The sequence below is a fragment of the Olea europaea genome, chromosome 10, assembly GCF_002742605.1.
Source record: "Olea europaea var. sylvestris chromosome 10, O_europaea_v1, whole genome shotgun sequence".
Lineage (NCBI taxonomy): Eukaryota > Viridiplantae > Streptophyta > Magnoliopsida > Lamiales > Oleaceae > Olea > Olea europaea.
In genome coordinates this window covers 19,780,354-19,793,458 of record NC_036246.1, presented here as the reverse complement: position 1 = coordinate 19,793,458, position 13,105 = coordinate 19,780,354, and the positions used below count along the sequence as shown (strand labels likewise).

General features: G+C 31.9%; 1 protein-coding gene across 1 annotated transcript; it reads left to right on the top strand.

Moving 5' to 3' along the window:
* Window positions 1-6,863: 6,863 nt before the first annotated feature.
* On the top strand, window positions 6,864-8,577 carry LOC111400383. The gene is made up of 4 exons (XM_023027799.1): window positions 6,864-7,638; window positions 7,778-7,913; window positions 7,984-8,016; window positions 8,119-8,577. Exons 1-4 carry the CDS (start codon window positions 7,008-7,010, stop codon window positions 8,279-8,281), a joined length of 963 nt encoding a protein of 320 aa, XP_022883567.1. The 5' UTR covers window positions 6,864-7,007; the 3' UTR covers window positions 8,282-8,577.
* The last annotated feature ends 4,528 nt before the right edge of the window (window positions 8,578-13,105 follow it).

The following is a 13,105-nucleotide window of genomic DNA, read 5'->3' as shown; positions in this document are numbered from 1 at the left end:
TGTCAAAATTTTAGTGCATAGTTCGTTATGTTTTCAAACGAGTTTGTTTGTTACTAAAATTTTGACACCCAATGAAATTTTGACGATGTGAGAAACAAGCCGAAACATCATACTCTTTGTTTATGTACTAGATGAGGGCAATCTCTAATGATTGTGATTTTCACCTCTTCTTGAAATATCTGGCGTGCTCCCAGAAATAAAAAAATCTAAGATACAATCCTTCATCTTTTTTAGCATAGTAGTGCACATGTTTAATAGTAATGAAAGCACGACACATATCATATGCATTTTCAAAAGAATGAAAATCATATTTTTACATAGAAAAATTGCATAATGTTTATGTTTGTGGTATTACAGAATTATTGATGGTCCCAGATGGGAAAATGCTTATAAGAGCAAGAATTAGCTTCAATGTGAAGTTGACCATCTTGGAATTGTTCCAAAAGTACAGTTCCTGGCATAGGCTTTATTGGTGGAGAAACTGACAGAATGAGTTATCGAGCTGGTTGAGGTGGGGCCCTCACTTATGACCTTTTGGAATCGTGGCATTTGATTATTCGACAATCGAATTTCGAGATTGAATTCTTGTCAATTTGAGAAGATGGGGGGTGTTCGTTTTTAAGTTTTGTTTTTGTTCTTGATTAGGAGTTCAAAAAGTTTTGACTCCACTTGTTTGTATGGTAAGAAACAGTGTGGGAGGCTGGCTGGCTTAATGTCATTGTCAACTTGCAAAAATCTACATTAATTTGCAATGAGATTTTACGCGGTTTTATTCTCCACCGTAAACACAAGAAATCTTAATCGGTGGTGTCCCACCTAATGAAATATCGTCCACCTTTCATACGATGAAATGAAATACAATTCAATTAGCTTGTCGACTATGTCCTCTCGTTTTATGATACTTTGAATATCAATTCTGGTTAGCAAATGAAAATGCATCATTTCAAATATGATGTCACTTAGAGTGTTCTGTATTGACGTCTTCTTATTTGCCAATAAGAGATCATGTGTCGAAATATTAGTGAAAGCACTCATTTGATGTGATTTTTTGGGGTATTTTTCTTTCCTCATTTAATAGTTAGCTCATGATAGGCTAATTATTATAAACTATTTAAAATTGGCCAAACAATTTTTATCTACACATTTTGAGATTTCACAAATACTATAAACTTATCAATCATTTATTTTTATCTATTTGTTAACGTTTTCCAAACATGCTCTTGTACTTAAGTATCCAGGTTTTTCAAATGCATATAGAACCCAAAATAAAAATAAATAAATAAATAAATAAAAATAAAAATTTATAATTCGCCAATACAATGGGGTGACACAATCTGTATTGGATAACTCTAGTGTAAAAATATAATTCGATAATTAACCTTTTACTTGTAAAAAATGAGATATCAGATGTGAACATTCAACCAAAAGCGTCTTTTATTTTCACCAAGATATCTATTAGTTTAGCAGAGACATAATTCAATAATTGTATCACTTTTCCAATAATTATGTCTTTTCAAGACCTTTATAGGTATTCACATTTACTTTCGTGCATTATCAGACTTCTCATTTTAAGTTCGCAATATTTTCTGCATAACTTATGAGTCCATTTTCGTAATAAAATTACAAAACATTAGTAAGTTCGTCGTTCACGAGATTTGTAGTGATGCTACAATAAGAAAAAGGCTTTTTTTTTTTTTCAAAAGATATGTTTAAAAACTGTAAGAATCAATACTGATAAACTCTTGCCTAGATCGAATTGAATTCTTCATACTCTATATTTCAATTTATATAAATTTGACAATTTAAGGATATGAAAATGAAGATTGAAAATTGTTCTTTTCATTTTTTTTTTTAATTAAACCAGAATTTATAGTCAATAAGTTAGTATCAAAAATGTAGTAGTCAAGATACTGCATAAGCAATCTAGAGGCTATTAACCTTGCTGACAGCTGCAGTGTAAGGGTTCGATTTTTGAAACATTAATTGAGACTCTTTGTAGGCACCAGTGTACAGGCAGTTCTTGTTTCTTGACCTGTTGGGGGCACATCTCATGATTAACCTCCTCACAATGTTTCAGAGACGGAACGATGGGGACTCTTAAAGTTGGGGTTCAACCTTTTAATCTAGAGGCTATTAACAAAACTTAATAATATCATTTAGGAATTTATGGTGGCCCATGTATCTTATTCTATATTGGTGGCTCATGGAGCCCACCACAAAACTCACCAGCCGCGGACTAGTTGATCACCCACGTGAACAATTCTAATAATTTACCATAATAATAACAAATTGCAATTTAGTCCCAAATTCTTTCTAAAGTTGCAATCTTATCCTAACAACTTTTCATCCCAACTTTCCATAAATTAGCAAAGTTAGTCCCCATGGATAATTTATGTGAATTTTTATCATTAACTCAATCATGGTGATGCCTTGATGGTGGTATCTAAAGAGAAAGTTTTTAACTTTTTTTCTCCATTTATTTATTCTCTTTTAACAACTAATTTAATATAATACAAAAAATTCTTTATTGAATTTACAGTTTAAGAGGTTTAATAATTTATCATTTACTAAAAACTATGATGACAAAAATTGATAGAAATAAGAATTCGATATTCTTTCGAGACAACAACGAAACTTTAAGAAAATATGCAATTTACTTTAATAATTAACCCTACGAATAAATTTTTGTTTTCCCCCCCCTCAAATTCATGATTATCCAATTCATCGCAAATGTAATAAATTATGAAAAGCGCATATTTTAATATTTTAAGTTATTTATATTTTCAAGTTCTCACATATCATTATGTAAAAAAATAAAAAAAAATTGGAAATAAATTAAAGTTTATTAATTCAATTGAAATTTCGATAAATATTCAATGGTCGAAGATGAAATTTACCCTTAAAAATAAAAAATAAAAAAATAAAGGTAATCGGCTGGTGGCCAAAACTTTTCTATCAGCAGGAGTGACGTGATTGGTCGCCAACCAAAAAATAAAGCACTCGCAAAAACGACGGTCATTATTTCTCTACATGTTTACACCGAAGAAACCAACAAATGGAACAATTATTGGATCAATTGTGATAGAATCCGAACCAATAAATGTACAGAAATATTGGTAGTAAGGATGGCAAAAAATTTCGTTAAACTCTATATTCATGGGGTTCATCTTAATCGGGTATTTGGATCGGAAACAGTGGGAGATTTTGCCTCGGGGCGGGTGTGCGTAACAAGGGCTTTGCCCCGCCCCGTTTATTATTATTATTATTACTCCACAATTCAATACTTCAAATGGAAAATATCACGAAATTTCAATAGTTCTAATAGAATATGGAAACTAAAATTACTTAAGGAATATAACAAACAATTAAAATCTTAGTTTACCCAAAAGTTAAACGAGTATTGAACGAGGCAACGGCCCCGACCCACCCCCTCCTTAAACGGGCAACGAGGAGGATATGGGACGGGAAATTCTCTCCTCCCACCTAGTGGCGAACACAGACATTTGGTGTTAGTGGGGTGAGGATCAAACTTATTAAAAAGTTATTAAAAAATTATGTATACTACATAAATACATACAAGTAATTATTGTCATAGATTCACAAATCTCATATATATGTAAAATAAATTCTCAAAGAATTTCAAATAATAATTTCCAAAGAATTTTCAAATTAAATATCGCAGATGACTAAATTATCTTAATTCTCACTTTCTCAATTGTTTGGTCATCACTGTAATTCTATTCTAATAAGAAAAGCCCAACTACCGTTATTGTCCAAATCTGATTTTTGGCTCTAAAATCGAAAAAGAAAAAAAATCTTGAAAGTTGGTGGGTCACTTGATCCACTAGGACCATATATAGGTCTTAAACGAGTATTGAACGAGGCAACGGCCCCGACCCACCCCCTCCTTAAACGGGCAACGAGGAGGATATGGGACGGGAAATTCTCTCCTCCCACCTAGTGGCGAACACAGACATTTGGTGTTAGTGGGGTGAGGATCAAACTTATTAAAAAGTTATTAAAAAATTATGTATACTACATAAATACATACAAGTAATTATTGTCATAGATTCACAAATCTCATATATATGTAAAATAAATTCTCAAAGAATTTCAAATAATAATTTCCAAAGAATTTTCAAATTAAATATCGCAGATGACTAAATTATCTTAATTCTCACTTTCTCAATTGTTTGGTCATCACTGTAATTCTATTCTAATAAGAAAAGCCCAACTACCGTTATTGTCCAAATCTGATTTTTGGCTCTAAAATCGAAAAAGAAAAAAATCTTGAAAGTTGGTGGGTCACTTGATCCACTAGGACCATATATAGGTCCGCCAATGCTCCCACCCCACCCGATCTCAACCTGCCCTGTTCCGTTGTCATCCCTAATTAATAGTTATATTATTAGATAGATAAATTTTAATTATAATTTATAAAGTTGATTTCCTACAAGCAACATACTACAAAACTAAGACTTAGCCCTCATTTGATTAGGATTAATATCAAACTTTTAGTAAATTTTGATAAAAATTGATAAAATGTGTGGTTGAAAATTTATGGGTCACATAATATATGTGATTAAAATTAGATGTTAGACTTTGTCTTAGATTAAAATCGAGATTTTAATTTATACGAAACAAGGGCTTAATATGTAATTATTACCGGAAAAAAAATTATTTCTTTTTCAGTTTTCATAATTTTATCCTTCCTCATCGAAACCATTTGATTTGTTTAAGGTTTTGTGCGACTAAATTCTAACAAGGTTATCGATTATGTTTGTATTATGTGAAGATTCTTACAGTAATTTTACTATAAATATATATAGTAAAATTTAATAATGATGCGGATAATGTATAATTGCTTGAATATAACTCTTGATTGATTACTCCAAAGGGCACTAAAACAGTAAAAGAGAAGTGACAAAAGCAGAAAATTTGTAGATATTTTTCACTTTGATGGGCTCCTTTTGGTCTCACCTCTAAGTGGGCCCATAGCCTAGGGACCCACCGGGTTATCTCTAGAGCACGCCAAAGAACTCACTAGCTGCGTACTAGTTGACCACTAGCGTGAACACTTTCATTTTTTATCATAATAAGTTTACCTTTGTCATCCTTTAAAATTTAAAATTAATTATTATAAGAACGTTCTTTATCACACATTCATAAAATAAAATATTCTACATACAAATCAATAATTTTTTTTTTGACTTTTTGATTGCATATTCTCCAAAAATATACTATTCACAAACTCTAATTATGTTATATTCCACCTGGGATCGTCAATCTTTCATTGTATCGCTCATTTTTCAATGTTGCAATCGTATTCTCAATTTTCTTAAACTGTAGGACTAGTATCTCCAGCTTGTGACACTTCAAAGATGTTGAGAATTGATATTTTTTGCTGTATTTTATTGATAATGTAAATAAGTAACGTGACCTCTGGCTGAAGAAAATAAAATCATACTCTATTTGAAAAGTTGAAATACAACTCAAGTTAATGGTGCATCGAAACTCATGAGGTCATATCTCGAGTTTGGATATCACATTGCTTGTGAAATATATGGTCTCTGCATTTTCATCTCGAAGATTTTAGACAATGCAGATTGCCACGATTGTAATCCCATGCACTCGAGGAATGTCCAAATTTGCATCCTCGCCATTTAGTCGAAACAATCATGGCATATGCGGTCATCCCCGACTTGAATGGCTAAAATATGATGGTGGGTCTGCTTCAATAAGCACTATGCGATCCTCAAGTCCCATACAATTCATACCATAACAAATAGGATCTCTGATTGTACCTTTGCCATAGTTGAGGGACCAAAGGAATAAATAAAATCTTATTAAAATGTTTTACCATTTAGAGTTCGTTTGATTACAAAAATGGAATTGAATTGCTTAGAAAACGAATTTCAGGGAAATGAATTGTCTAGAAATTATTTTCTTGGGAATTGTAAATTATTGTGTTTGATTGATATAATTTTTCACGTGGAAAATGTTGAAATGAAAATATTTTTTGGTGTTCATTTGGCTTTATTTTACATGAAAATTGTTAAATAAAGGGATATAATTTACTGGTATTAGGGATAAAATTTATTTCCATTGCCAACAAAAAAAACAAGAAAATCATCTATTTTTTAGTGTTCGTTTGACTTTGTTTTACACGAAAATTGTCAATTAAAGGGAAATATTTTTTTATAATAATTCTTAGAAGTTGTTTTCATTATCAAATAATAATAATAATAAAAAAAAATGCTTCGATCACAAGGAATTCCAATTCTCGCCATTTTGTTCAGAATTCTAATTCTTTGAATTGGTGGAATTTGGCTTATGTGGCACTCAAGTTGGAAATTCAATTCTAGGCTAAAAAAATGCTATCAAACAAGGTGGAATTCCAATTTCATTTTTTATGGAATTCCACCTCCAATCAAATACAGCCATAGTTTGATATCACATGCTCATTTAATGTTCAAATAAATGATTTTTGAGAATTTTAAAGGCTCGAATTAGCTTGTCATTTGATACGATAGAATTATAGAAAATTAATATCTTACATAATAAATTGTTACATAGAATTAATGTTGTAGTCGCTTATTATAAATAATATTATCAAGGCGTTTGATACCCATTTTTATGGAAAAATAAATTTTAAAATATTAGATTAATGAGAATGTGTGGATGAAAAATAATGAATTTTTTTATTTATATGTAATATTATTTTAATAAAAAAATGTGTTGTTATAAAGAAGAGTGAGAAATATATTTTGACAAAAATGAGAATTAAATGAGGACATTAAAATTATTGTTTACATTAGGATTATAATAATTAACCTTAAATCTTCTTTGTCCATTTTCACCACTGGATTCCACTCATTCAACCACTCTCCATTCCTATAAAACTCGGCATTGACTTAGCTCCGCTCTTTCTCCTCCAACGCGGAGGGCTCAGGGGTAGCTCAACTTCCTTTTTCTCTCTAAATCAAACCAAAAAAAGATAAAGAATAATGTTGAGAAGCTCTTCATCACCAATCTTGAATTCATGGATACCCAATTCAACAGCCGGGTCATCTCCCGAACCCGATATTTTGCCTCTGTTGACAAGAACCCGATCTGTCTGCTTGACAATGTCGTTTAGTTTTGAAGATAGCCTGGGTAGAAGCACTCCAACTCGACCCGTATTAGAGTCGGACCTCAGAGAGCCTTTCAAGCCCGAGAAGAGTGTGAAGCTGGCAGGGACCCCCAAGCCTGTGAAGATCAAGGGGAGAAGAGAAGGGCTGGAGGTAGGGTCCGGCTCCATGTTGTTGTCCAGCTCCGGGCTGGGAGCGCCGGAGGAAGAGGGGTGTGTGGCGGTTGCAGAGAAGGCGAGGGTGCCGCAGGCCGCTGTGATGGACCGTGGAAGCGGTGTAGGTGGTGGCAGGGTGTGCGGAGGTGGCGGAGGTGGTGGGAGGGGGTCGGATGACGGCTTGGGATCTGGTTCTCAAGATCCGAATAGCCATGGGAATGAGAATACGGATTCTTATTACCGAAAAATGATTGAAGCAAACCCTAACAATACTCTCTTGTTGGCAAATTATGCCAAGTTCTTGAAAGAGGTACTTATTACAATTAAATCAAGAAGCATTTTTTCGTTGTCTTAAAATAATTATTTAATCTGCATGCCATTTTGATGATACTATTCAATCTTAATTTGATTCTTGTTTCTAGAATAACCAAAATAAATTAGTAGTGAAATTGCATGCATTTTTTTAATGATTGTATTCAAATTCTACACCAGATCAAAATTCTTTACAATTCTTGATCAAACTGATCCCAATTTTACACTATNAAACACGAACTCGCAAGAACACCGACGAAAGAAAGAAGTCGAAGATATTTGCACTGACTACTCGGCCTTTGACAACTCCTAAACGGTACCATGAATAATAAGATAATTGGGATGGCACTGGATGCAGTATTTTGATCTGTAAATTATCTTGGTAGTCCATTGAGCCTTTTGGTCAATTTTCATGATCAGTATGTTGTAGCCAAAATGTACAATAGTCTTACTTTGCTTAGATAAATTACAAGGAATGTGTTAGCTAATCTGTTTTTGCTGAATCTGAACACGTATTAATGTCCGTGCAGTTATGTGCTAGCATCCTATGCTAGATTTTTGTGGGATGCTGAAGACGAAGAAGAAGAGGAGGTTGAAAACCGATATGAAATAGACAAAACTGATACTCCTCCCAAGTTCTTTAAAGAGGCATCTCATTGGCCTCCCCTAGCCGCAGCTTCTTAATCTAAGCTCACTATCTACATTGGCCTGTGTTACAGTCATACTATATGAGTCGAGAGCTCTAGAAAAACTTAGTAGAGAAATAACCCATCTCCGAATTTTGTTTTTCGGTCGCTCTCTCCCCTCCCTCCACTTAGTAGATAACACTTGGTCTGCCATTGTGGTGGTTGCTGCCTCTGCTGTTGTCTATTTTCTGATGTATATGTGTGAAGAAAAATAAGTGAACTGACTGTAACTTTGTGTCTGTAATATTAACACAGTTTTCTTTTTAAGCAGATTTCATTCTTCTGGCACAATAAGCACACTCTTTCTTCGAATAAAGTTCTAGTGAGGTCGTCTTGTTCATCAAAATTTTGTAGAATTGTAAATATATCTAGAAATGAAATTAACATTTAATGAAAGAAAAAAGGACATTAAAATTTTTGGGACATCAAATTGCAAGTAGAAATGCCATTTGAACGCCTTGAATTTTCGAACATCTTAATTCATACATTGCCAATAATATTGTCATCCAACATTTTACAAATAGTGTAATCCTTTGGTTCGTAAAAGTCTGACAATAAAAAGACGCAGCTGTTAGGCATATAACCATTGGGGGAACATCTACCGTTGGGCAAGTTTTATCTGCAATCACTCAACTTTCAATGAATTCGTATCAATTGGATCGTTTTAATTTTAATTAGACCATTGAACTTCAATTTAATTATAAATTTTATTATTATGTCGTCTTTCAAATTGATGAAAATTACTTAATTAACAATAACAAATCTTCCATATAATCTTTGTGTGGCAATGCAGAGGGAATTTTCAGTGGGACGGGCGCATCATCCAATGTCGAGATGCCACCTCGACGGGTGACCCACACATATCGAGGGTGTGTGGGGAGCTACCCGCCGAGGTGGCTCAACCTCATAGGGCGGTGCGACCGCCCTATTGAAATTTCTTTTGGCTTACAATGTCATGTCATAAAATTAGTAGATGAAAACTGTCTTTTTTTAACAATTCAATTCAAAGAAATAGCTATCACACTCATTCTATCATATATATATCAGTAGATAAATATATAAAAAAGTTTACTGTGTTTTAAGCTGTCTAAAAAAAGTATGTCATGTAACATTATGTTAAGGATTATGTCAACTATTATGCCACTGTAGCATAATTGTGTTTGTTTTTAGGGTGACATGTATCAATTAGGTGGAAGATTAATTACCGTATGACTACCATTAATTAATTTCTATTGGTTTGGAGTAGCAGGCGGCAGAACGTCAAGAATAATGAAATTAGAATTAAATTGAAGTTTAATTATCTAATCAAAACAAATTAAACTCGCAACCGCTGATGTAGTTACTAAAAATTCGAAAGGTTAAACTTGAGGGTTATGCAACCTCCTTTTTATTTTTTTATTTTGGTCTAAAAAGTTTAGATTTAATTAGGCACATCCAGTATTCTGAAAAATGGAAAACGTGGTTAGATGTGGAAGTCAAACTTTGAACTTTACGAGCCTAGACGAGTTTAAACGAGGTTTAGACGTAAAAAAACATTTTCTGATTTTTAATTTTATTTTAAATTTTTAATCATTTAAAAAATAATTTATACCAAACATCTAAAATTATAAAGTACTATATTTACTTAGTAATTCTTACAATTAGTCATTTATACAATTTTCAAGTATTCGAAATGCAAAAAGTAGATTTTTAATATTTTCAACTTTCAACTAGACAAATGTTTACTAATCGTTGACTTCTCATTTTATTATGACAAACAAATCGCGTTAATTCTAACAAATTAAATTTGAGTGTCGATAATGATAAAGGCACAAGAATCAAGATCGAGAATCATGCACATGGACGAATGCTTTTGAGGATGACGATCAACATAAAAGCAAATTGGAGATTGACAAACATGAAAAATCAAGCCTTCGCGCCAAACATCACATTGGAAGAAGAGAAGAAGACATTGGATATGGATGTGTTTTTGAACTCAAATGTAAAGGTAAAAACTTCAATATCTAGCGTCGACTATAGCTCAAAATTTTTATGCATGAAAATATTCTCTTGACTCACAACTATTTGCATAAAAATAATTTTCGAAAGATAAATATTTCAATTTGACGATTAAATATTTACAAAAATACTTATCTATACAAAATATATAAGAAAATCCTTCAATGAACTACATAGATAAAAGTCATCACGAATGAAAATCCGGAAGGGCAAAATTGCTACCTATCCAGACGTCCGGATGGACCCTCCAACGGTCAATTTTTTTGACCATTTTTCAAAAGACTAATTGTCTGTCCGGATCCCTGGCAGACATCCGGATCCTGTGTTCAGATTGGCAGATTTATGACCGTTTGAACACTATAAATTCCTCATTTTCTTGCATATTTGGAACAACAATTCTTGAGCTTTTAAGAGTAGTATTTATTGTCATTTTCTACCTTAGTTTTCAATATCTAAAAGAACAAATCATTTAATTCTTGAAAAACATTTTGAGTGATCAAAACTTGCAAAAATCATTTATCTCAATTAAAGTTTTTCAACCAGCACTTGAGCTATACTTTTTGCAATTTATTAAATTGTTGTACCTACTTCTTTCTTGATACTTAATTGTGTTCATATCATCTATTAAGAGAAAAACCTTCAGTTGTAATTTTGTTTTTCTTATTTTTGAATTGTGGGTCGTGTTGAGGTCATGGGAAGCTTAACATTGTAAAAGGATCGTTGCTCCTTAGTTGTAAGTCACCTGAAGCATTCTAAAGGTTGGTTTGCATAATAAGTCAACCAACAATAGTGAAAAATATCTTACTCGTGACGGAAAGTTTGGTAAAGGAGGACGTAGATTGTTGTTTGGATCGAACCTCTATATTACATTGTTTGGCCTTCTATCCCTTCTACTTACTATTTTACTTATGTTATCTTGCTTGCATATTATCTATTTTCTAATTGCTTAAATTTGCATTCTTTTTCTAAAGAGATTTAAATAACTAATTCACCCCCTCTTGATTAGTCTTTCTTGGGCTTTCAACAAATACTACTTGAAATTTTATAATGTGTTTTCTTTTTGACTTTCGTATAGATAAAGTCGTTTAAAAACTTAAAATTAAAGTTAAATAAAACAAGTTTAAAAGAAGGAAAAATTAAAATATTAATAAAATGCCACTAGGCGCTTCTTGCCAAGGCGTAGCGTTTTACCCAAGTCAAGCACCTTGACGCCACTTCGGCAGACTTTTTAGAACATCGAACATAGTGGAAACCCAAGAATGATTAACCAAGAGGAGAGTGAATTGGTTTTTAAAACTATTTAAAAAATTAATGTTAGATGTAAACCAATATGATAGCAAATATATAAATTAAACAAATAGGCACAAATAAGAAAGCAAGTAAAGACTAAATTAATAAATTCAAATAATAAGCGCAAGTATAAAAGTGATATGTAAAATGGAGAGAGAGAATACAAATGATATTGTGGAGGTTCGATCAAAAGTAATGATCTACGTCCTTCGTTATCACGCTCTCTAACACAAGCAAGACATTTTCACTATGTTGATTGACTTATGATGCAATCCAACCCTTTACAACGCTTTCAGTGACTTACAAACAATGAACACTGATCCTTTACAAAGTTGAGTTTTACGGGACCTCAATACAACCCACATTATTGAGCTTTACGGGACCTCAATATGGTCCACATTGTGACTTGCAACAATGAGCATCGATCCTTACACAATGTTGAATTTTTCGGGACCTCAACACGATCCACACTTTATCAAAGTGATTTTACAATCTAATCCTCTCTTGATAGATAATAAAAAACAAATTAAGTATTAAGAGAGGCCTAACACTTCAAAGAATAGTAACAAATGATAGCTCAAACGTTAGATGAAAAACTTTGATGAAAAGGATAATTAAAATTAGATTCGACCAATGAAAGTGTTTCAATGAGAAGATGAAAAAGAATTAAATGCAATGTAAATTCAAATAATTTTCTCAAGAAATATCTCTCTTTTAATGAATGATTATAATAAATCAAGTAATAAGAGAGAAATGAGAAACTTTGATAAACATGATGCTTTTATAAGTTTGATTTAATCAATCAAAGTTTATCAATGAGAAGATTAAGATGAAGTAAATACTATATAAATTCAAAAAGATTTTCTCAAGAAATATATCTCTTTAATGAATGGATGTAATAAATTAAGCACTAAGATAGAAATAGAAAACTTTGATGAATATGATAATTTTACAAATTTGATTCAATCAATCAAAGTTTTCAATATGAAGAAATTTATATAATATAAGTGCAAAGATCTTCTTCAAAAATATATATCTTTTAAAATTGATATACATAAATTGAGAAAAAAAGAGAGATCAAACTTTGAGGAGAGAATTGATTCAAGAAATTTGATTTAACAATCAAAGTTTTTCAATATGAAGAAGTGGAAAGATTTATGTAATGTAAGTGCAAATACCTTCTTCAAAAATATGTCTTTCTTTTAAAATCGATATAAATAAGTTAAGTACAAAGAGAAATGAAAAATTTTGATGAAAAATAATTCAAGAAATTTGATTCAACAATCAAAGTTTTTGCTATAAAGAAATAAATGAAATGAAAATAAAAATTAAGCTCAAAGAAGAATTTTTACAAATATATCTTACAAGGAAACTCTCTTCGTAGTTATTGTGAAGAACGAAAGTGAAGTGATATTTATAGAAATCAAAACGGAAAAGTTTCTATCCGTTCGGACTGTTGGGAATCTACTTATACATGCACAGCGGAAAATTAAATTATTTCGATTCCCATCCAATAGATCTCATTGTGTTTGGT